At 33.9% G+C, this 23906-nt stretch overlaps 4 protein-coding genes across 5 annotated transcripts in view; 2 read left to right on the forward strand and 2 right to left on the reverse strand.

The window, feature by feature from the left end:
- Positions 1-23906, forward strand: part of LOC132033220 (uncharacterized) — a 77187-nt gene that overhangs the window by 38977 nt on the left and 14304 nt on the right. The gene's annotated exons all lie outside the window — the stretch shown is intronic.
- Positions 811-5638, reverse strand: LOC132033218 (uncharacterized). Of its 2 annotated transcripts, XM_059423117.1 has the most exons (3): positions 4529-5638; positions 1014-1060; positions 811-982 (listed from the first exon to the last, which is right to left on the reverse strand). In XM_059423117.1, the coding sequence occupies exons 1-2, from the start codon at positions 5536-5538 to the stop codon at positions 1039-1041; spliced, it is 1032 nt and encodes a 343-aa protein (XP_059279100.1). In that variant the 5' UTR covers positions 5539-5638; the 3' UTR covers positions 811-982; positions 1014-1038. The 2 variants fall into 2 exon arrangements, with proteins under 2 accessions (XP_059279100.1, XP_059279099.1); XM_059423116.1 differs by having other exon boundaries at positions 811-1060; positions 4529-5637.
- Positions 12851-18100, forward strand: LOC132033217 (sugar transporter ERD6-like 6). Its single transcript, XM_059423115.1, has 18 exons — positions 12851-13060; positions 14499-14561; positions 14642-14731; positions 14831-14890; positions 15088-15153; positions 15256-15321; positions 15413-15488; positions 15706-15770; positions 15854-15946; positions 16064-16147; positions 16235-16319; positions 16456-16502; positions 16652-16714; positions 16796-16855; positions 16947-17012; positions 17107-17166; positions 17272-17386; positions 17721-18100. Exons 1-18 carry the CDS (start codon positions 12875-12877, stop codon positions 17831-17833), a joined length of 1458 nt encoding a protein of 485 aa, XP_059279098.1. The 5' UTR covers positions 12851-12874; the 3' UTR covers positions 17834-18100.
- Positions 21219-23187, reverse strand: LOC132033219 (3-ketoacyl-CoA synthase 4). The gene has a single exon (XM_059423118.1). It carries the CDS (start codon positions 23094-23096, stop codon positions 21552-21554), a length of 1545 nt encoding a protein of 514 aa, XP_059279101.1. The 5' UTR covers positions 23097-23187; the 3' UTR covers positions 21219-21551.

Here is a 23906-nt window from a genome sequence, read left to right on the forward strand (position 1 = left end):
GTTGCAAATTCTAGCTACTTCTTAATAGAAGCAGAATCAAGACCAAAATATCCCTACAAAAAATTAAATTACCAATCTAGGTTGAGGCGAATCCAAAGATTAACAGTTTACGGGTTCCTACTTCAACCTCTAAGTTAATATTCAATAAGAATTGAGTTCATAATTAAATATTTATAGATATTTAGTAACTTTCTTAACATATACAAGATATTATTAAAAGCTATTGGTTCCGGTAAACCTGTACGTTCTCTTCTTGATCCGCCCTGAATCTATCCCTCATTAATTAATATTAATACATCTCTCAGATATACATACAATCCTCTTCTTCTTTTTCTTTTTTGGTTTTTACTATATTTGTATTGATAAAACACTTTAGTATATATTCTACTATAATATTTGCATGACTAATTCATGTGTAATTCGTTACAAGACGAGCTCACACACCAGTACTATATAATATCTGTCATGGTAAGCAGGACACAAATCTGAAATTTCCTAGATTGTGTCGTAAATTCCAATGAAGTCAACTTCAGTAAATCGAATATCCACTTCTCTCTAAGCCAGTTAGCACTTGGTGTTAATGAAACTGTTAATACATGAGATTACAAATGAGATTAAAACAACCGAATTGTTTAAACTTTAATTGCACATTATTGTATGTACATCTATAAGCAGCACCTACAGTTTTCCTGTTACTGTTCTGTTTTACCAGATAAGATCAGAATTGCTTTGCTTACGTAAGCCTCAAAGTAAGAATATTCTCTTCAAATCTTGAAAACCAACAAGGGAGAATTTTGTAATCAAAAGAGATTTTGAGTAATTAACTTTTAATATTTAAAAAGTGGCCCTTCTCAGTAAAAAGGATGAGTTACAACTTACAACACCAGTTCTTGCTGAACTTACAAAGTGGATTCACAATGTTCTTAGCTATTTCCAGACTTTTCAGTACATGTAGACAACCTGTTGCCAACATTTCAGCAATTTGCTACCCCCCAAAAAAACTCCACTGCCACTGACAACTATGTGACTTGACTTCACTTACTGTCCCCATGCACATGCCCTGTATTTTGATCACTTCAAGATTAGCAAACAAGAAAATAATGGGGTTGTAGCTACAAGAAAAGGCTGCAGTAAATCTTTACCAAGGAAAAACCAGAGAGAGAGAGAAGCAATTAATATTACCCTGGAGAATATTGTCGTCAAGGGTGGATTCAAGATTTAAGGGTTTAATATTTATCTTGAATCCGTTGACTTTCACATTTATGGGTTCAAAACTTGGTTTTATTAATTTCTTTTTGGAGATATGTTCGATATAAAAAAATATTGGGTTCATTTGAACCCGTTGGAACTATGTTGCATCCGCCTCTGATTGACGTGTTTGTTTAGTGGAAGGTGCGTCAAATAAAAGAGAATTGTAACGCAATTAAGGGCCATGTTATACACCTCAGTTGTAATGCAATTCTCCTTTAACATACCCATACAGACACAATCTGGGCTTTATGCATCTATATCTTTAATATTATCATGTGTGCCTCCATAATCAATTTTGACATCAGAGATCTGGAGCCATACCATAGAACTACTTAAAGGAACACCATCTCATCTAACACACAATTTACCAGACAGTTATATAGCCTCCTCAAAGTTGCGTCCTTTAGATGATATAAAGCAAGTTTAGCAACAGATTGGTAAACTCATGAAGGCCAAGAAAAGATGCTGCCTACAGAAAGTAGGAACATGGTGCAGGAGCAACTTTGTTTTGTTTACAAACAAATATAAGTGGTCTGTGCTCAACAAGGCATGATAGTATACCAAATGACAACAGTAGCTTGTCTGCTTATGGTATCTTTCAGATGCAAAAGGCAATAAAAAAGAGAAAATCTTGGTGCATATCAGTACTATGAATCATAATTTAAGTTTTCGAGTCAAGTAATTTGGTAAATTATGCTTTGGCAGTGACTGCAGAATTTTTTATGTCTTCAGCTAAGTTACTCCGCATTACTTAGCATGTCCTAGCGTTTGCAGCTGACAACTACCTACACATTCTTCCAGATCAGCAGTGGAGCATTAAGCTTCATTGTTACTTAACCAACCTTACCTTTGGAAGTTAATCCAAATAAATTCCAGGTGGTTATTCCAAGAAATTCTAGGAGTATTTCTTAAATTCTTTACCACTTCTACTTCCGCTGTTACCATTCGCAGCCCTGAACATGTTCATATTCCTTCCTCGTGATCTTTTCCATTCCACAAACTCCTACTAAATCAGCCTAGATTTTTGTTATTCTTGTGCTGTCAAACTATTGCCTAGAGATTCCCCCTCTTGTTCAATATTATCCTGTGTTTGTGACATCACATTATTGGATAAAATTCTAAAACTTACCCACCTTCAAGGTAGGATTCTTCTAGTTTTATTTATCCTATATATGAGTCCTGTCTTATCTAGTTTTTTTTCATAAGGAGTCCTGTCCTATCTAGTATAGTCCAAAGGACCATGACAATTCTCACCTAGCACAAAAAAATTGAATTTCGAGTAAAGCAGCATAGCAAAGAAAGTGGTAGTCAATCTCAATAAGGAGGACCCATGAAGAAGGAAGAGGACCATGTATGAACACGTAGTTCTATGACAAGCAGAAGACACCACTTGATCTCTCTTCCATGCCCTATATCAAGATCTATCCGAATGATATTAAACATGTACTTCTTGTTCAATCTCGACTTTAAAGAAAAGGGACTAGAAGCATTGTTTCACAACTAGGTTTCTCTATTTCCTAAACTGTTTCTTACCTCAGTAAATCTTCATTTTACTCAGAGGTTTTGAAAGCAATTACTAGTCAACCAATCTGTGAATTAGAATTAGGCCTCTAACTCTACATTCAAGAAGTAAATTCACTACCATAATAACTTTTTTAACGGGAAAAACCTTAACATTGAAAACTGCTATGAGGATCACTAAAGCATCATTAGAAGTAATTGTCTACTACTAGGCACCATGACCGCAACATGGAAATATATGAAAACCTTTATCATTACAATAACATTAACCAAGCAACATAATATCTATATGAAGAGAATAACTTAGTTGTGTCTTCACTGAATCCGCTCTTCTCCAATTAGGAGGCTCTTAAATGTCACCAGCGTCATACTTAGCTTGGTTGTTTGCATTCTTAGCCCCTTAAATCACTTAGCCTGAATGTGGGAAATTTGATCAATTGTGTTTACTTCCTCATTAGAACTTTATCGGGGAAAAAATGGTTACTTGCTCATTAGAATTCAGAACATAGTAAAGTACTTCCATAAGTATGGGGATGATATTGTAGTCACTGAAAGTCATGACAAAGTTGTTTAGTTAAAAGGGATGGGAGTAAGTAGCACCTACCTTTTTTCTATTTTTTTTTAATAAGGTAACATAGTAGCACCTACTTTTTTTGGTTGACATATTAATCTAATATTACAAATTAGCACCTTAAACCAGAAAAGGTTTTCAGAACATCTTGGACGCGAAGTCTATATAGAGCATTATCATGGTTCCATATTTTGGGGCAGATGGTGACGAGAAGTGGGAATGACTAAAGTCAAGGATAAAGTTTGGCCCTGGACTAGTTTGGAGGAACATTTCAAACTGATTAAGTGTCACATTCTCATGCTTTAGTTACATGTAAAGCACATGGGTTCTTATTCTCATTGATCGCAATAGCAAATCAATCACTCAGCTCAAGTCAATAAGGCTACTCTTGGAACTGTTAACCAAGAAAAATGTAACACCAGCCATCAAATATATGCCAAAGCCAATGGCTGAAACATTGAAATATAAGGAGAATCATCTCCAATTCTCCACATCCTAAACACTGGAGAAGATTCGAGAAAATGTCTAATTTCCAATCCATAGAAGAGAGGTGAATCTACAAGCAAGGTCTGCAAAAGTTGCCAAACTCGAAGCAAAGAAATGCATACAAACTTGTACAATTGGCTTGAAGATCAAAGGCTTCAATAATGAGGTACCATGGGCCGTTGCATTATTATATTATTATGCATTAATGTTATTGCTCATTACGTACTTAACTTTTCTCCAGAGAGTGAGTCCTCTCCCACCTTCAATTATAGGATCACCATGCTGTCATTATATCAAGATTAACATACTCCAACTATTCTATTCTTTATCTACCCTGCAAGGATTTTTCAATGTGCTTATTTGATAAAGTGGATATCTCAATGTGTTAACTGATATATACTGAAGAAGCAAAAAGAACCGACCGCCTAAAATTTTTAATTCCAACCATCCTAGGTATTTTACTCACCAATCATTATGAAGTTCCTGACCAAAATTTCGGTTCACTAAAGTTACAATATGGCCACGCGGCATCAACACTCTCAACATTATCATACATTTATCTCAACTAACAAAACTAATCAACCAACTTTCCCCCACCGATAACCATCATTAATGCACTATATACTATTAGAATGCAATGACCAAACATGAAAAAATGCATGACGATTAATTGCAAACTAGAAACAATAGGAAACATACCCAACATTAAGAACCCCATTAATAGGATCCAAGAACTGCTGATCCGATTGACGTTGTTGTTGCTGCATTGTCAACATCTGCTGTTGTAAACTAACATTAGAATTCCCCACCACATTATTCGCTTTTGAATTCGCCCCTTTTGCCTCTACATACCTCCAAATATACCACGAAGCTACCGACCTATACGGTTTCCATTTCTCACACAACTGATCCATTTGTGATGGCCTAGGTAAATCCTCAAGTCCATATAACATTTGCACACCTTTCCTAATACCAAGATCATGTATTGGTAACACATCAGGCCTATGTAATGAAAAAATCATAAACATATGAACTGACCAAGAACCAATTCCATTAACCATAGTTAACATAGTAAAAAGTGATTTATCATCCATATCAACAATTGATTTATCTGACAAAATCCCATTTTTATACTTTCTTGCTAAATCATGTAAATAACTTGCTTTTCTAGCAGATACACCAACTTGTCTAAGTTGTTGTGGTGTCAAACTCAACACCATATCTGGACATACATTAGATTCACCATTACATAGAGATATAAACCGGGTATAAATACTTGACCCGGCTTTATAAGCAAGTTGTTGAAAAAGAATGGATTTTGTTAAGGCAAGAAAAGGGGGTTGAAAAAGTTCAAGAATTGGAAGTGGGTATGTTTGCATTAATGGAGAAAGTAATGGGTCAGAAGATTTAAGGTAATTAATGGCGGATTCAAGCTCACCTGAAGATGAAAGTGAACGAGGGATGATTCTTGAAATAATAATGGAAGTTTTGGGGGAACAAGTGTCAGTGTTGGAAAGTTTGCGGGTTTTTCTTGGTCTTGAAGGAAGTTTAGTGGGTGGTAAATGAGCTGGGAGAGATACATTATTAATGGGGTTTGTTGTTGTTGTGGTGGTGGTGGTGGTGGTGGTGGTGTTAGGGTGGGGTTGAGATACAGATGATTCTGATGATTCTTTGGCCATGGATTGTAAATGATGGGATTCTTTGGCCATGGGATGAAAATGGGATTTTTGTCACTGTTACACACTCTTAGCTTTGTGATTTGAGTGAGTGAAGTGTGAGTAGTCAGCTGGATGTGTTTGTGTTATCTATGTTTCTACTTTCCTAATTAGTTTCAAAGAGTTTCTATAATTACTGTAGTTAATAAAGGTTGGAGAAGTTCCAAGCCCATTTCTATTTTGATTTTAATAAAAAGTTCTAATCATTTCTTTCTAATATATTTGCCTCGTTTCACTTTTCAATGGCAATTTGACTAATTTTTAAGTAAAATTGAATGATTAATTAAATTTTAAAAAATTAAAATATTTATATTCAAAAATTATAAAAAAAAAATACTATACATTGTAATTTTTCTCTTATTATTATTAATCAAAATTTAGATAGTTTGACGAGAAGTGAATATTATAATTGTTCTCACATTATTATGATTAAAATATATCTTAAAATATTGATTAAAATTTTATATAATTTAAGGAGGGGTGAAAAAGTGACAAGTATTTAGGGAGGGAGGAGTATATGATGTTGATAATGATTTTCTAGTCTCGCAAAACATAATGCGATACAATGAACAATATTGTTTGAGCGCAAAATAATTGTTGCTATTCTTTTCAATCTTGTCCTTGTTCTTAAAGAGGTCAAAAGTAATTAGTAGCAATACTCACTTTGTAATAGTACTCCCTCCGCCTCAAAATAAGTATCACTTTAGCAAAAATCGCGCCCATTAAGAAATTAATAAATACAATATGGAGTTTATCAAATTATCCTTATTTATTAGATTTTTTTATTTTTTTTTTGTAGAATTGAGCAATATTAAGGAGACTACTTTTTTAGTGTTAAACGCATAGTTGGAAACACTTGTTTTTTTGAAATTCTAAGATGACACTTATTTTTCGATAAATAATTTTTGCTAAAATAACACTTATTTTGGGACCGATGAGTAACATATAATAGTCAAGAAATAAATAGGGTACATTAATAAACTATCTGTTCTAATTATATTGGCTATTAACAGAAGTGATAAAGACGTAATAGGTCATTGTTTAGCCGACAAATTAATATTGGAGTGCCTTTATTTTGAATTAAAGAATTCCACAAAAAAATCTATAAATAGGATTCGAACATATAATCAAGTGGTTAACAATCAACTCCTTGCATTCTAGACCCATTATCAAATCTTGCTAGGGGTTCATCATACCCAATTGGGCAATTTGCACGATCGTCCTTATTCGGGATGGGGTGGTCTTTAATTTTTTGTTAAATTGTTCTTTAATTTTTTGTCCCTTTCAAAATTAACAGTTTCGGGTTCGAGCACCGCTTTCGGTCAAAAAATTAAAAAAAAAAAAAAAAACGCAGGTAGAGTTTGGATTCGCGAAATACGAAGTTTTGTTACCTTCGAGGCAGAGTTTCAAACTCTACCTTAAGTAGAGTTTACGATCAGCTCTACACGATCGGACGAGTTTGACTCAAACTCATGGTGTTAAGCGAAGGACAAAAATTAAAGACCTGCAATTTAAGGAGAAAATTAAAGACTAGTGCCTTTGAAGGGAAATCCGCACAAAAAAAAAATGTACCGAATTTTGATCTAAGCTGATTAGCTCGGCCAGTTATAGGAAGAACCTTTTTTTGCGCGGATTGTCCTTTCTTTTGGGGTGGTCTTTAATTTTTCGAAGTCGGATCGCAAAGGGCACATTTTTTGCACCCAAAAACACCAAAGGGGTTGGCATTTCCACTAAAAGGAGTTTATTATTGATGTGCACGTTTTTTGACCCATTTTAACCTTTTACAGAGCATCTGAAACTCGTCCGTTTGTTTCGTTAAACAATTTTTTTTTAAAAAAAATTATAAGGCAAAAACGTTTTGCTTTTTGGCCTCAATTTTTTGAAAGATGGTTTAACTATTCCAGATATTCCTTTTAAAAATGTACTAGAACAACACAACCAGGATAAAGAGAGATCAGTAGCATATATTTAAAACTTTAGTTAATTATATGTAATCAATTATGTTTTTGCAACTCGTAATAAGAATACTTAGTCCATAATGTAGACTTGCTTCGTCTAGCTCGAGTTGGTAGTAACTAAATATAGAGAAGAATTTTTTTAAATTGACCAAAGATGTGAAATCTTCTATCCATAAAGGAAGAAGACGTATACTCAAGTATAAAATCTTTCTTGCAGGGTTATAGTCAAGTTTGAGTGCCTTTTTGCCTCAAAATGTGGACTGGTACACGATTTGCAAAAACAGTTTTTGGCAAAATGTGGTCCGGTCCACGAGTTGCATATTTTTGCAAAACGTGGGCTTTTCCACGATTTACAAAAAACTTTTTTCAACTCACGGGATCGATCGCGTTTTTGCGCTTATAATTTTTTTGGTCCACGTTTTGCCTTATAAAAAACTTTAAATTTTGTTTAACGAAACAAACGGAAGCGTCAGGATGTTCCGTTAAAGGAGCTGCAAAATGTGGGACAGTCCATGATAAACCAAAAAATGCCGCCCCCCTTTGGTCTTTTGGGTGCAAAAATGTGCCCTTTAGGCTCCAGACTCAATTTTTGGCCCTCAAATTATTGGTCTTTAATTTTGTCCTTGTCTTAAAAAGGTGGCCAAAATACCCCAAGGTTCTGGGTTTGAAATCCCGCTTAGTCAAAAAAAAAATTCACAAGGCTATGTTTTGCAAAAAGTCTGCCTTATGTGGCAAAGTTTGCCTTAAGATATAACTAAAAGTCTGCCTAAGACGGCAAACTTAGTTATGCCTTAAGGCAAAGTCTGCCGTCTCCTGCAGACTTTTAGTTATGCCTTAAGGTAGAATTTTTGCAAAGTCTTGCCAGCAATTTTTTTTTTTTTATTAATAAGGGAGTTCGAACCCAAAAGATATTTTAGGTAAAGGCCAAAAATTAAAGACCACCCCTAATGAAGAACAATCGTGCAAATCCCCAGGAGCAAGGCTAATTGGGATGGGCCTATTTGGCCCATTGGTTGGATGACTTCTTGAGAGGCAAGGGCACAAATAGCCGCTTGGAGGATCACTATTCAACACATACTCAAAAATTACAAAATGTTTAGTAATTTATGCGTTTTGCAATCAACTTGAGACTTTTAAGACTAAAGTTGGAATTGGGAAATCTGGGTATGGAATTTTAAATTTTAGACATACCATTATGAAGTTTAACTTATCAAAATCTAACTCCAAATATTAAGCCTAATTTCAAACGTGAATGTCAGAAATTGGCATTAGCACAAATTGCATTTTTTATGGTTTATCACAATATTTAATGTCAGAAATTCGAGCCTCTAAAACGGCTTTTATTTTAAAAATACTTTTTTCATACTTTCTGAAAAGTACTTTTAAATTAGCACCAATTAATTTTAAAAGTATTTTTGAACATGGTGTTTGGCACAAAAAAGTGATTTTATGTGTATTTTTCTCAAAAGTATTTTTCAAAAAGTCTTTTGGAAGTATTTTTTTAGTATTTTTTAAAAAAAAATATTGGAAAAAAATAAATACTTTTGGGGGATAAAGACTAACGGTATAAATCTCTTTAAATCAAGTATAGTATTTTTTTTAAAAAAAAATATTGGAATGTTATCCAACGAGCCGGATAATTTCAATTCTCGTAATGGATGTTTATAGTTGGCATTCCATGTTCTTTTAAGACCACTTACCATGAAACAATCATTTCTCGAATTTAATTATGTGTTTGGATTTATCAGTATATAAAAAAATAAGTTGAGGTAGTCTAACTTATTTTTTTTTTTACATCAACATATTAAATTTAGCTACAGTAACAAACGAGAAAATAAACAACTTATAAGTAATTTATAAGCCAATCCAAGCGGGCTCTATGTGCATTTTCAGTATATAAATCTTTTGTCAACATATTAAGTTTAGCTACAATAACATGACACTAAGGTAACCTGAAAAATAAAGTAATAATATGATATAATCAATTAAATCGTACTATTGCTTTAGGCTAATAATATGTATAACTTAATCTTTTTTAAAATTAAGGAGCAGCAATTATGTGTCTGAATTAAACTTTTTAGATAAAATAAGAAAAAAACATTAGCTGACTAGATGACTACGTAGAATAACGAGATAAAATCTAAATGAATCGTTTATGATGGTAGTTGTTGGGATCCACGTTCAATATATTTTATTCAAAAATAGAGACTTGTTATCGGTTTCATGGTTACCACATACTTGCTACCATTGCCTACCAACTATTAATTCCTGGAATTAAATAAATATAGAAGCAGCTATTGAGCATTACTCACGTGCCATTTTTCTAAACAAGTTTTTTAGGGTGGTAAAGGAACAAGAAAAATAATTCTTCACCAAAAATTTATATGACATTAAAAAAGAAAAAGTGAAAAGACAACGCTAGAGGAATACAATTCGAGATTTAAATTCAATATTTAGGGAATGAATGTGACACACCAATCCTCTCGAATAAGTCTTCTTTTTATTTTGTTCTTATATAATTTGAAAGGAGAAATATAATTAGTAACATTTTTGTATAGTCAATCACGGCTCGTTTGGGAATGAAGGTAATTATTGTTGGTGACTTGGTGTTTTTCTTTTTCTGATTTGATAGTGCCCTACATTATGGATAAGCTTTGTGGAAATGAATGAATAATTCATGTTTGAGTTGTATATAGTTTTCTCTTTTCTTCTTTGGCCAGTGGGCGATCATGTATTATTTTATTGTATTATTATAGTATCAGCTGACAACTTGAGTGTTATTCGTCTTCTCCTTCTTTCAAAGTATTTGCACACCAAAAGGGTCATATAACTTAAACTTTAACATATTTGATGTATTCAGGGGCGGATGCAGGTGTTGTCTGTTAACACCCCTGTGAAAAATTACATGTATATATAGGGTAAATTTTACATATATGTATAACTTTTGAACACTTTAAAAATTACGGTGATATTTATATTTTTTCCGAACACCCCGAATAAAAATGTCATCCGGATCATGGATGTATTATTTTATTATTATTATTATCATCATTATTATTATTATTATTATTATCAGCATATATCACATCAGCTATAGCTCAGCTAATCATTGTAATGAGACACTGTTCTGGATAATCTTAAATGTGTGGTTAATTTAAACGAGTTTGTAGCAAAGACGGAGAATTACCCTAGTGAGTATAAATGCAAGTTGCATGTAAATTAGTCACACCCAAAATAAAGGCATACTGCTATCTCCCCCAACTAGACACCCCTCAAAAAGTAAGACACACATGGAAAAACACTGTTTACGATGCAATGAAAATATATAGTATGATCATTGTAAATAATTTTTATATTATTAATTTTTTACTTGCTATAACAGTTAACATATGTTATTTTCATAATTTTAAATTTTACATTTTAATTAGACTTAGATATAAATATTCTTAGAATGATCTGATGATATAAAAATCATAAAGACCCGTTTGCCATAGATATTATATTAAAATTTTGAAGTAATGTTTAGGGATTATATAAATATGTGTTTGTTTATATTGTGACCAATTATTTCAACTTCAAATTTAAAAATATGAAATTTGAAAAATAGATTTAAGAGTTTTCAAACTTTCCCTCACAAAACTATAATTTCATGTCCAAATACAAAATCAGTCTTAAATTCCTTTTTTAACTCAACTCCAAGTATTACCTTATTCAAGTAACTAATTCACATCCAAATGCCTGTCAAATTAATTCTCAATTATTATAAGTACATACATTATCAGTAGAGGCGGACTCATATGGAAGGGTGCACTCCCACACTTCGAAAAAAATTATGTATATATATATATATATATATATATATATTTATATATATATATATATATATATATATATATATATATATATTTTAATTATTTTTGTGAGCCTAATTTTAGAAAACAAATAACGTTAAATATTTCCTTGGATTCGAACTGTTATTTAATGATTTAACGCCTTGGCCAGCCATCTCTTTCATTTGGTTCATCGTATTAAATTTTATTTAGGGAAAAGGGTCAAAAATACCCCTCTACTTTGGAAAAATGGCTAAAAATATCCTCCGAACTTATTTTGGGTCAAAAATACCCCTCTCATCTTTAAAGTTTTCAAATATACCACTGTCTTGTGGAAAATTATCCCCAAAATAACTTAGAAATCATTATTTAAACTAGTTAAATCATTTAAACCGGCCAATAAATAATAGCCACCAAGATCTCTTTATTCCCCCATTCCCTCAAACTTCAAACCTACGTATTGGGGAATAAGGGGGATTTTCTTATTATTTAGTTGTTCAGGGGTTTCGTACTAAATTTCCCGTCAAACTGATTTGAAAATTTTAAGGATGAGAGGGTATTTTGACCTATATATTTTTAAGATTTTTTTATATTTTTGACCCTTTCCCTTTTATTTATTACATATTTGACCTATATACTTATATTTTATTCTATCTTTATCTTATTAGTGGCCATCAACGTGATATTATTCCTCAATCTTCATTAAATTTTTTATTAGCTTTTATATTAAGATAATAGTATCCCGCCGTCTTAAAAGTCTGGGTTCGCCTATAATTATCAGTACTTTTATATAGAATGACACAGAGAAGTTGTTCATTTGACAGAGACATCCATGGACCATATCTAGTCCACGTTAAACACATTGAAGCGAATAAGACAAAAGACTGCAGAAAAAAATCGACCAACGTTTTTACATGGCTGGTTCCCTTGTCGTGCTAACTTCAACGCACACATTAGATGTTTTGGATTTAATTTTTGGATACTAAAATTACCTTTGTTAGGAAATTTTTTATCTCCAGATATTGTACTAACACTTTCTTTCACGGATTAAAATTTAATTGAGCCCTAGTTACATCCGTGGAAAATCCGAAAAAAATCATTAGTGCTTAAAATTTAGCTGCTTGCTGTCATCGTCATTTTTTTAATTTCCCACTCAATATCCAGTACCTATATAGAGCCCGATTATATTCAAATTCGCCATGTCATATACATTTCATTGAAGAAAAAGCGCTCTCTAAAGATTTTTCATACCCAAAACTCAAATTGCGAGAAATTTCAGACCGACAATTCTGGTCAGGGGAGAAGGAGCCATCCGCTGCAGCATATGATTGTTTTTTCTTTTTTGTTTTTTTGCTCTTTCACTTAACAAAAAAAATAAATAAATAATCCCCTTTTTCTTTCTTCAACTCTATCTGTTTAATTCCCTTTCCTGGAAAAGATCAACATCAAGATACTTGCTAATTCCAGCATCTTCAACAACTTCCTTCTTCTTGATCTACTAGTTCAAATTTCAAGAAAAGGGGGTTGATCAAAAAAGGAAAAATGAGTTCTAGAGAAGAGAATAATGAAGATCTTAGGAAACCATTTTTGCATACTGGAAGTTGGTATCGTATGGGTTCAAGACAATCTAGTATGATGGGTTCTTCTCAAGTTATTCGTGATAGTTCTATCTCTGTTCTTGCTTGTGTTCTTATTGTTGCTTTGGGCCCTATCCAGTTTGGTTTCACTGTATGTAATTTCCCATTTCACTCTTTTCTTATTCAAGTTCTTTGCTAACTTCAAGTTTGAAGGATAAAGATTAAATTTTTGAGTGAAAATGAATACTTTAGCTTCTTTTAATGTGGTTAATGAGTCATAATTAAGGTAAAAGATTGCATATTAATTGGGATTACAATTCGTATTGTCTTTCTTTTTCCCATTTCTAACCCCTCACTCTTTTCTTGTTCAAGTAATCAAGTACTTTACTTTGCTTTCTTTCTCTATACATGTATGTTTACCTGCTCAATTCCTATTAGAAACTTCAAGTTTGATGAAAAGAGGTAAGTTTTTGAATAAAAATGAGTTCTTTAGCTTCTTTTGTTGTGGTAAAGGATTCAAAATTGGGGTAAAAGGTTGCATATTTGTTGGGATGAGAATTTGTAATGTCATTTAATTCCTCATACTTTATCATTCAAATTCTTTTCCTTTGATGCGCTGTTGAAGACATAATTAAGTAAATAGCGATTGTGTTCTCTCAAAAAATTACAAGCTTTTTAGATGAGATGGTCAAACAAGTCAATATTGACTACATATCTGTTTAACTTGCCAATATCCTATGACAAGTCAATCTTTCTTTCAGTGTACATGTCTATTTATCCGCCCAATGTCCTATTAGATACTTCAAGGTTTGGTAGATGAAGATCTTCTTTTGGATATAAAATGAACTTTTAAACTCCTTTCTTGCGGAAAAGGAACCACAATTTGGGTAAAAGGTTGCATAGTTATTGGGATTCCAATTTGTTAAGTCATGCTAATTCCTCACACTTTGCATTCAAATTCTTCTCTTTGCTTGTGCTGTTGAAGACATAATTAAGTAAATAAAATGTGTGCTCTTTGTATAAGTTTAAGTTTTCAGATGACATGATCAACTATGTTGCTCGAACTCTGCAATATTAACGATCACACAATTCAATATTGATTACATGTCTGTTTACCTTCCCAATATCCTATGACAGACTTCAAATTTTTTCATGTCATTTTAGTTCCTTATACTTCCCTAATTCAAACTCGCATTGTTGAAGACATAATTAAGTAAATAATTGTATACTCTCTCTCTTTCTCTTTAACAAAACATAAGCTTTTAGATGAGATGGTCTAATACTTCAATATTGACTTACATGTCTGTTTACCTTCCCCATGACAGACTTCAAATTTATTGGAAGAGGATAAATTTGAATAAAAATAGTCTTTAAGCTTCTTTCTTTGTGGTAAAGGGATCAAAATTGGTATAAAGGTAGCATCCTTATTGGGATTACAGTTTGTTATGTCATTCTTGTAACTTAAATCTCTAGAGTGGAAATTTCCTTTCTTGTGCCTGCAATTTATTGGCTGGCCTACCCGATTTATGTTGCTCTGCAAATGTATCTCTATTTGATCAATAGTTTGTTTTTCTTTGTTGTTTTTGAAGTGTGGCTACTCTTCGCCTACGCAAATTGCAATCATCAAAGATCTGAAGCTCACTGTCTCTGAGGTCTGCAACAGTTAATTCTTGGTTTGTATCTTAACTCAGTTTGTTTCAGAGCTATTGTTGACTAAAGATAATCTTTTCAGTTCTCTTTGTTTGGTTCTTTATCAAACGTGGGTGCTATGGTTGGTGCAATATCTAGTGGTCAAATTTCCGAGTACATAGGGCGAAAAGGGGTACGACTATTACATCAAAAATAGATTCTTATTTTTCATTTACCATATTTCCGCGTATTGCTCAAGTGGATACTCAAGTCTTTTTTTTTTCTGTTGTAGTCTTTAATGATAGCTGCTGTACCTAATATCATTGGTTGGCTCGCCATCTCATTTGCCAAAGTAAGATATTCTACTTGAAGTGTATGCTATTCGCTAGCCAAATATACAAAAAATATGCACTATGTTGTATAAATGTATATTTTATGTATATTATACATTAATATATAAAAAATATACATTTGCTGGCTATTATTTTGGTGGCCGGCTATTTATGTCAATTTCTCATTTTTTTTTTTTGCCCTTCCAATACGTTTCAGGATCCTTCCTTTCTGTATATGGGAAGATTGTTGGAAGGCTTTGGTGTGGGAATAATCTCTTATGTGGTAATATTAAATTTCTAAAATCTTTTCTGGTTACAGTTATTGGATACTCCGACATTGTCAAAGCTTAATACTTTAGCTTCCCGTTTTTTGATTGTTTTTTAGGTTCCTGTATATATTGCTGAGATAGCACCTCAAAATTTGAGAGGGGGTTTAGGGTCTGTTAACCAGGTTCGCTGAGTTAGTGGCTTATTTTTCTTTTAACCAAAGTTCTTATGCCTGCTAAATCAGTCGCTTGTTATCATTTCTATCTTTGATGTAGCTCTCTGTTACAATCGGGATCATGTTGTCCTATTTACTGGGACTTTTTGTTAATTGGAGGGTGCTTGCTGTTCTTGGTAATGATCATTCCTCTTTAAAACTCTCGCTAAGGCTACAATATACAGTTACGAAGTCATATTATCATTTTTCTTAATAATCAGATAAAGAAAAAATGGTTACCTAATAGTTTCCGGATTAAACTTTGAACGAGCTGGCATATTGAATGTGGCAAAGCCACGGAGACCTATAGAATTGTTCAATTACACTTGAACTAAATATTGTTTTCTCTTATAGGAACATTGCCTTGCCTTGCACTGATACCTGGACTATTTTTCATCCCCGAATCTCCTCGGTGGTTGGTGAGCTCTATTATATACTCTGCGTGATTCCTTTAAGGCTTTAATTGTTGTTTGTCTCATTTGAGTTTCTATCTGAAACTTAGGCCAAAATGGGCTTAACAGAAGATTTTGAAACTTCATTGCAAGTTCTTCGAGGGTTTGATGCTGACATTACCAATGAAGTAAATGAAATTAAGGTAAATTATTTGAAAGACCATATAAAACAGTCTTGTTACTACACATGCAATTCCATATAGAACTTGTTGCTAAATCTGTATTTAACAGTACATGTTTTATTTTATTTTTGTGTGTAGAGGTCTGTAGCATCATCAACAAACAGAAGAACAGCAATGCGCTTCGCAGATCTCAAACATAGAAGATATTGGTTACCTCTCATGGTATTTTGACGTTTCATGCTGTTGTTGAAGTCTTCGTGTTAGTCTACGCCCCTGTTTTTATCAATCTTTTAATCTTTCATTCTTTAGGTAGGAATTGTGCTACTTATACTGCAACAGTTAGGAGGAATCAACGGTGTGATATTCTATTCCAGCAACATTTTTCTATCTGCTGGTACGTACATAGCATTAAATAATCAATTTTATTTGGCATCTTATTCAGCTGTCCTTCAGTTAATTAAATCTTTAATGATCAACAACTTTCTTCATGTGATATAAGTCTCACTAATTTAGTCGTCTCAATTTCACAGGTATTTCTTCAAGTAATGCTGCAACTTTTGGTGTTGGTGCCATCCAGGTCCAGCTTTAACTAATTTAGTTTCTCTTATTCAATTTCCAAGTATGCATATTATTCAGAAGGGAAGGAAATTTTTTCCTATTTATGCTGTCAAATTCAATCGCTCTCATAGCTAACAACTCAAAAGAAGAACTCTTTTCGATGTGTAGGTTGTTGCCACTGCAGTTGCTACATGGCTGGTGGATAAAACTGGACGTAGACTTTTATTAATCGTAAGTTTTAGAAAAGCCATAACTTAAATGCATAGTTTACCAACTTTTGACCTGACTTATAAGGCAAATGCTCTTTTGTAGGTCTCCTCTGCTGGAATGGCTGTTAGTCTTCTAGTTGTTGCCGTTTCCTTCTATCTGAAGGTAGTTTGGTGGAATAAGTTGCTTTTGCATGGAATCAACGTGAACTTGATTTGTCATATTTCTGATCATTTGTTCCTTTGTATTTGATCAGGGTTTTGTATCTGAGGACTCTACCCTTCACGGTGTATTGGGAATATTATCAGTAGTCGGTGTGGTGGTAAGTACACTTCTCGACGTGGACGTCTTTGTTTCTTGAAAAAACATGCTTACAGTAACATACTTTCATTTTTCTGACTGACTTCTCATTTCAGTTCATGATTATTTCGTTCTCACTCGGTATGGGCCCGATTCCATGGCTAATAATGTCTGAGGTACTTACTTTTTGATTTATCAAGCAATTGTTGATGAAATTTTCGTGCTTGCTTTACGTTGTTTAGAGTTTTTTGTAAACTTATCATGTGCATCTGATATTGTAGATTCTTCCGGTCAAGATCAAAGGCCTAGCTGGAAGTACAGCAACATTAGCCAACTGGCTGTTCTCGTGGGTAATAACAGTGACTGCACCGCTGCTTATGGCTTGGAGCAGTGGAGGTATATTCTTCTCCGTCTTACACCACATTTACCTCTTTGTATGCGTATTAGTATAAGATCCATCTCTACTATGTAATCATAGACATGTATAGACATTTTGGTCCCTCATTGAATAAGATTCCCTCACGTGTACACCAATGGTGGAGCCAGAATTTTTACTAGGGGGAGTCAAACTATAAAGAAGTAAAACAAACAAGAAACCAAGGGAATTCAACAGATTGTATATATATACATAAACAATTTTTTTTACCTATCTACATAATGTAACGGCATTTCATACATGTAACTTCTGAACATGATCATATTGGTTTAATGTGTCTACATGTTTTATCAGGAACCTTTTCTATTTACATGGTTATGTGTGCTTTGACCGTGGTGTTCGTGGCAATTTGGGTACCGGAGACGAAAGGGAGAACTCTAGAGGAAATTCAGCTTTCCTTCAGATGAAGAATCTTTATATTTCCTTCACTGTTCTATCTTCTCCCTTGTTCCTCCTTATTCTTTTTGTCACAATCTCAAATTTCCTTTGTGCAAAAGTTTCAATTTTCCGCATATATAGGCAGAGCTAGTTGCACGTGCTGCTTCAGAGTGTGTACATTTCATGTCGGTGCATTTTCGTTTGCTGTATTTATTGTTAGCTTGTTGCTGCAAATGTAATTTACTGTATGATCTTTTTGTATATTATTATAAGGGTGACTATTTCATTCGATTTAAGTAATGTGCTAAAAGGAAAAATGTATTCTTTAATTCAGGTCATGTCTTTGTATTCTTTGTTTCTGATTAGTCTATGTCCCAGTGGATGTACAGTAAAACCTCTTTATAAAGGCGTCATTTGTCCGGATATTTTTTTATTGCTATAGCGAAATATTGTTATAGAGGACATATAATATGATATGAGGAATCGGTTCAAAAGAAAAACTTGATCGTTATAATGAAATGTTGTTATGGAGGAATGATTGCTAAGGAGAAACCTAACTGGATACGAATAATTTGGACACATAGTAATGCACGAAATTTTTTGTGCTCATGGAGGAATTATTAAAAGTGGAATTGCTACGAATTTCAATTTTTAGAATAGTTGCTAATATACTGCTAACTCTTTGGTGCCTGTGGATGACGTTTATAATGTGGCAAGAAATCAATTTAGAAATAAAAATAGGATAAATCATTAAATCAGTGGTGTAAATTATAGCATAACTGTCTCTAACATTACCACCACAACATTTTGACAGTTTCTTTTACTTCATTGCTAACGATTTTAAAAAGAAGTACGTCCTTGTCTCATTAACACCATTATTATTTAGGGGCCCAGAACAGTTCTTTCCTTTTCATGTTTATTACATTTTCAAGCATCTTTTAAGTATTTCAACTGTATATAATATAACATGTCATCTTTAGTAGCTTGTCACATATTTAATTTCACGAGAAATGGGTGTTCAATATGCAAATGTACACTGGAAATAAGATGCTTTCTCTATGCATAATAAAGTGACTTTACTCTTTCTCACTCCATTTTTCAACTTGAATTGCAGGACGCATTTATCCTTCCTCTCTTTTTTGTAAGGGCTCAGGTTATAAATAACGTGTGTTAAGTAAATTTTACACCATTATGTCACTTTTATATGTTGTTGTAGTTAACATGTTTTATTTTCGAGATCACAAAATCCCACATTTTAGAAAGGTTTACTTATAGATATCTTTTAAATGTCTTGTTACTATTAAAAAATTATTTATATTGACGAGTATATAACTTTTAAAACTCTTTCTTCAATCATAATTTCTAATTCAGGAGTTTTTCACGTTTGGCTGCCATTCACCAGTCGTTTCACGATGATATATCCAAAACTCCTTAGCACTAAGTCGTCATGATCTAAGATTAGGTAATGATACAACAAAAGCTTTGCTTTGTTGACCTTTTTGGCTGCTGTATTTTTAAATTGTCATTCTCCATTCATTAAGAGCCAATGCAATCTACAGTACCAGCATAATTGTTTGTTCCAATCACTTGAACTTAGCTGCCTGCCAGAATTGAAAAGCCAAAATAATAAACATCGAAAGTTCAAAGTTCAAAGTATGACCCTCAGAAATTTAAGCGGACCTGGGATTTTTTCCTCTTTTTTTTTTTTTTAAAAAAAAAAAAATTCCATTTTGTGCCACTCTAGAAACGTAAATATTACCGCACTGAGTATTTACATCAAACCAATTTCACTTACTACGATTTAAGTAATTTAATGTAATAAAAATGTGTTGTAGTTAAATAAGTATGATTAAATCATAGAAGCGTATGTACAAACACATATTATGGATCTATTCATTTTGTTATAAACATTCGGTGCATGTAGGTTTTTACCTTCGAGAAAGAACTCACAGGTGTAACACCTTTTAGAATCAAATCTGATCACAGAATCATGCCTGGACAGAGAAACACCACCATAAAGTTTCTGCCTCTTTATGAAATAGAAAGCCAATTTTGGGTTTCTCATTATTCTATAACATTGGCCACAGAATCTAAAGGAAGGAATGCAGGCAGGCTGAAAGCTACTTATTAATCTATATTCATTCGGGTGGATGAAAATAATCCCAATTTTGGCAAAAGAAAAATTAAGTGATTTCTTTTCATCTGCGTAAGTCTTGATAGTCAAAGCTAACCAATACGTGTACCAATAATAGAAAGCAAGTATAGTGGAGAAGTGTAGCAGATTTGACATTCTATCTTCGGTTTGCATTTGCCACAAGTTAATGCCAAACACAAGCTTAAAATCATTTGCAATCTCGATACGTCATGAAACGAATCCATCAACATATAGCAATTAGATATAGAAAGCAAGTACTCCGTAATTGCTAATGCATATAAATCAAATGCACCAACCAAGAAACTTCTGGGAAATAACTAAGAAGGTGCCTTCACGCAAAGATACTTTGGACGAATCTACTTCTGTCTGCTGATCAATTAAGCAAGGAATCTAAAGTTTTCAACAATGGTTACAATCCATACACGCATTACACAGCATCCCCTGCCTAGTGAATTTTCTAGTCGAATCTTTCCACATGCAGATTTGCAACAATGTTTTTGCATCCAAATGCAGTTTCCTGCCTGGCTATACTGGACAACAAATGAACATCAAGCAAGCCTAGAGGCAAGACGTAGCTCTCACATAAAACCCCGTAGGTCTAAAATTGAACGGACAAAAGGTGAGGCGAACATCTCATGTAAAAACCCGTAGATCCAAAACTAAACGAACAAATTGTACGCGTATTTGGAGAACAAAAATGTAACTGTTGTTTGCAGATCTTTCAAAGTACACAATGTCCCCAAGTCCCAAATACACAGTCACCGGCAGTCCAACCCTTAGTTACAACCAAGCACGTTTGATAGTATTACTAACACAACTTCCACAACCAGGAAATACTGAGAAATCTTTAGCACTACATGGTCCTGTTAATCACAAACCTCATGTCTCACCTAAGGCAAGCAAAAGATAAACTGGACTCTCTCTTAGGACTTACTGGACTGAACTCTTGAGGATGATCAAGTATATAAAATAGATTAATAAATAAAAAATGATGAACATACCATATAAGGAATTATTTTTCTGACAGTGAGAAATAAGAGATCCTGTTTAGTAACTTGAATCCACTACTCATAAATTCAGTCATCATGAACATACCATACAAGGAATTATTTGGCTGAAAGTGAGAAATAAGAGATGCCTGTTTAGTAACTTGAATCCACTACTCATAAATTCAGTCATGATGACCATATAAGGAATTATTTGGCTGACAGTGAGAAATAAGAGATGCCTGTTAGTAACTTGAATCCACTACTCATAAATTCAGTCATGAAGAGATGTTCATTGAGGAAAGATAACTACAATTACAAATTTAACTCACTACATATATAAAGTCATAGGAGTAAAAGGTTAAAATGGTACAACACAAATTAGCATAAGGTCCTAACCAAGAAAAGAAAAAGGAAAAGGAAAAATGATACTTGATTCTTGAATAGTAAAAAAAAAAAAAAGTAAAAAAATTGGAAGCAGAGAATCACTCCGCTTCAAGCAAAGAGGCGCCATGAAGTACAATGTAACTTAAGAGGCCATGGACAACTGAAGCAGCGACAGACAACCTTGAAGCTTGAACTTGCCTAATCATGATTTCTTCCGTGTTATTGGACTACTTTTACAGGATACCTGTGGATACAATCCTCCCAGGGACCATTGGGAGAAGGCTTTACATTCCGTAGTGCCTGCCAAACAGCACTATTACATTTAAAACCACTTCCAAATGCAATCTGCCAAACTTTGTTACCTTTCCTCATTCTTCCTTTGGCCTCTGTATACGCCAGCTCATACCAGATCGAGCTGGATGAAGTATTTCCAAATCGGTGCAGTGTCATTCGAGATGCCTCAACGTGAACCTGCGTCAGCTGCAAGTTCTTTTCCAGCTCGTCAATAACAGCCCTTCCGCCAGCGTGTATGCAGAAATGATCAAAGGCCAACTTGAAATCCGGAATATAAGGCTTCACATGCTTATTGAATATTTTCTTAATTATCAGAGTAGCAAAGAACAGAAGCTGCTCGCTGATGGGTAGAACAAGCGGACCCAAGGTAGTGATATTCGTCTTAAGCGCTCCACCGGCGATTGCCATGAGATCTTTCGACAAAGAAACCCCAGTTTTCCCAGCATCATCCTGTTCTTGATAAACACAACGAAACGCCTTGTCATCAGCTCCACGATGTGTCCTAACAACATGAACAAGCTTATACTTCGCCCTCCTCCTATCCACGGACTTATTAGACAGCAAAACAGCAGCACCCCCAACTCTAAACAAACAATTCGGTATCAACATACTCTTCTTATTCCCAAAATACCAATTCTGAGTAATATTCTCCGTACTAACAACAACAGCATACGTATTCCTATGCACTTGCAACATATCCTTAGCAAGATCAACCGCTATCACACCAGCACTACAACCCATGCCACCCAAATTAAAACTCCTAATATTCCCTCTCAACTTATACTTATTCACAATCATAGCTGATAACGACGGGGTCGGATTAAACAAACTACAATTCACAACAAGAACACCAATATCCTTAGGTTTCACATTCGTATTCGCAAACAACTTATCCAAAGCACCATACATAACTTGTTCAGCTTCATCCCTCGCAGCCTTCATCGAAGGCTGTGGGGGTACATGATGCATAGCCTCAGGTACATAAGTCTCATCCCCTAGACCAGAACGTTCTAGAATCTTCCTCTGAAACTCAAGTGATGACTCACCAAAATCGCGAATTAAACGCGAATGCTGCATAAACCTTTCATAAGGAGCTTTAAGTTCATCATCAGGTTTATAACATGAGTAATCAACTAAATAAACGGGTCGTGGTCGGGTCATGATGTAAACAGTGGATCCGAATACTAAAACAGCAGAACAAATAATAACTGATACAAGATTATACTTCAAATGTAACCATAAATGAAGTATATCATCAGGATTCATTTGTGAAGCTTCGATTAATATCACAGCCATTACTGGAATCAAACATAGAGTTAACAAATTAGAGATCAAGTAATGGTAACCTAATTTAACGTACTTTAAGTTTACACTGTTAAGGAAATCAGGCAACCTACGACTCTGTTGGATCTGAACTCCGGCAACGGCGCCGCCGTCTGCGGCGGAGTCGGCGGCGGCGGCGGCAGCCATGGTGGCGGTGAAATTAAAGAGAGGGTAAAATGGGAATTATGACAGTGATGAAAAAAAAAGGAGAAGAAAAAGAGTTTTGTTTGTTGTTCTTTTTCTTCTCCTCTCTAGAATGAATGAATGTGATGGCTACTAGTAGTGAAACTGACTTTTTGGAAATTGCAAATGTAGCAGAAAGATTCGGTTATATCATGCTCTGCTTTTATAATAGTACAACTCGACATCGAATTCGACTGGTCTCTTTCTATCATTTTCCAGATAAATTCCACTATTTTACATTTTTAACTTTTGAAAATTTAGAATTTATGTATGGAAAAGTTAATATATGCTTAAAGTTAAAATTATGTGGAATAAATAAGAAGAAAATTCAATTAAAAGGCTATTATCTAAAGATATTTGGATTTAAACACACCGTATCTATCATTTTGACGGAGTATTAAATCTAGGGGAGGAGATTTAATCGTGATATATTGTTCTTTTTTTATAGCAGATGTTCATATTTTGATTCGAAACCTCTACCTAACAAATTTCTAGGAAGAGAGGGGTTTCTTTTTCTTTCATTCAATGGTGTTTGAATCAGTCTCGACAGCAAATACTTTCCTACTGCAAGGTGAAGCTATGACCTTTACCTGAAATTCACTTCGGTTCGGAGGAGTAACTAGTCGAACTTCTTGAGCAGTTGAAGTATTAAATAATGAACATTTGAAACTTTTCCTTGTCCTAAACTTGATTTTGAATTCTACGCTGATTAGTAATGCGTGAAAAAAAAATACTTGTAGAAAACCAAACCTCAACCTAAATGGTGGAGGCGCG

The sequence above is a fragment of the Lycium ferocissimum genome, chromosome 10, assembly GCF_029784015.1.
Source record: "Lycium ferocissimum isolate CSIRO_LF1 chromosome 10, AGI_CSIRO_Lferr_CH_V1, whole genome shotgun sequence".
Taxonomy (NCBI): Eukaryota; Viridiplantae; Streptophyta; class Magnoliopsida; order Solanales; family Solanaceae; genus Lycium; species Lycium ferocissimum.

Excerpts from the sequence above, each read along its gene's own strand:
- LOC132033217 (XM_059423115.1), top strand. The coding sequence starts at position 12,875 with ATGAGTTCTAGAGAAGAGAATAATGAAGATCTTAGGAAACCATTTTTG. Across the intron at positions 15,947-16,063 it reads ATGAAGTAAATGAAATTAAG|AGGTCTGTAGCATCATCAAC; the intron begins GTAAATTATTTG and ends TTTTGTGTGTAG. Across the intron at positions 17,387-17,720 it reads TATGGCTTGGAGCAGTGGAG|GAACCTTTTCTATTTACATG; the intron begins GTATATTCTTCT and ends ATGTTTTATCAG.
- LOC132033218 (XM_059423117.1), bottom strand. The coding sequence starts at position 5,538 with ATGGCCAAAGAATCCCATCATTTACAATCCATGGCCAAAGAATCATCA. Across the intron at positions 1,061-4,528 it reads AATGGGGTTCTTAATGTTGG|GGCATGTGCATGGGGACAGT; the intron begins GTATGTTTCCTA and ends ATCAAAATACAG.
- LOC132033219 (XM_059423118.1), bottom strand. The coding sequence starts at position 23,096 with ATGGCTGCCGCCGCCGCCGCCGACTCCGCCGCAGACGGCGGCGCCGTT.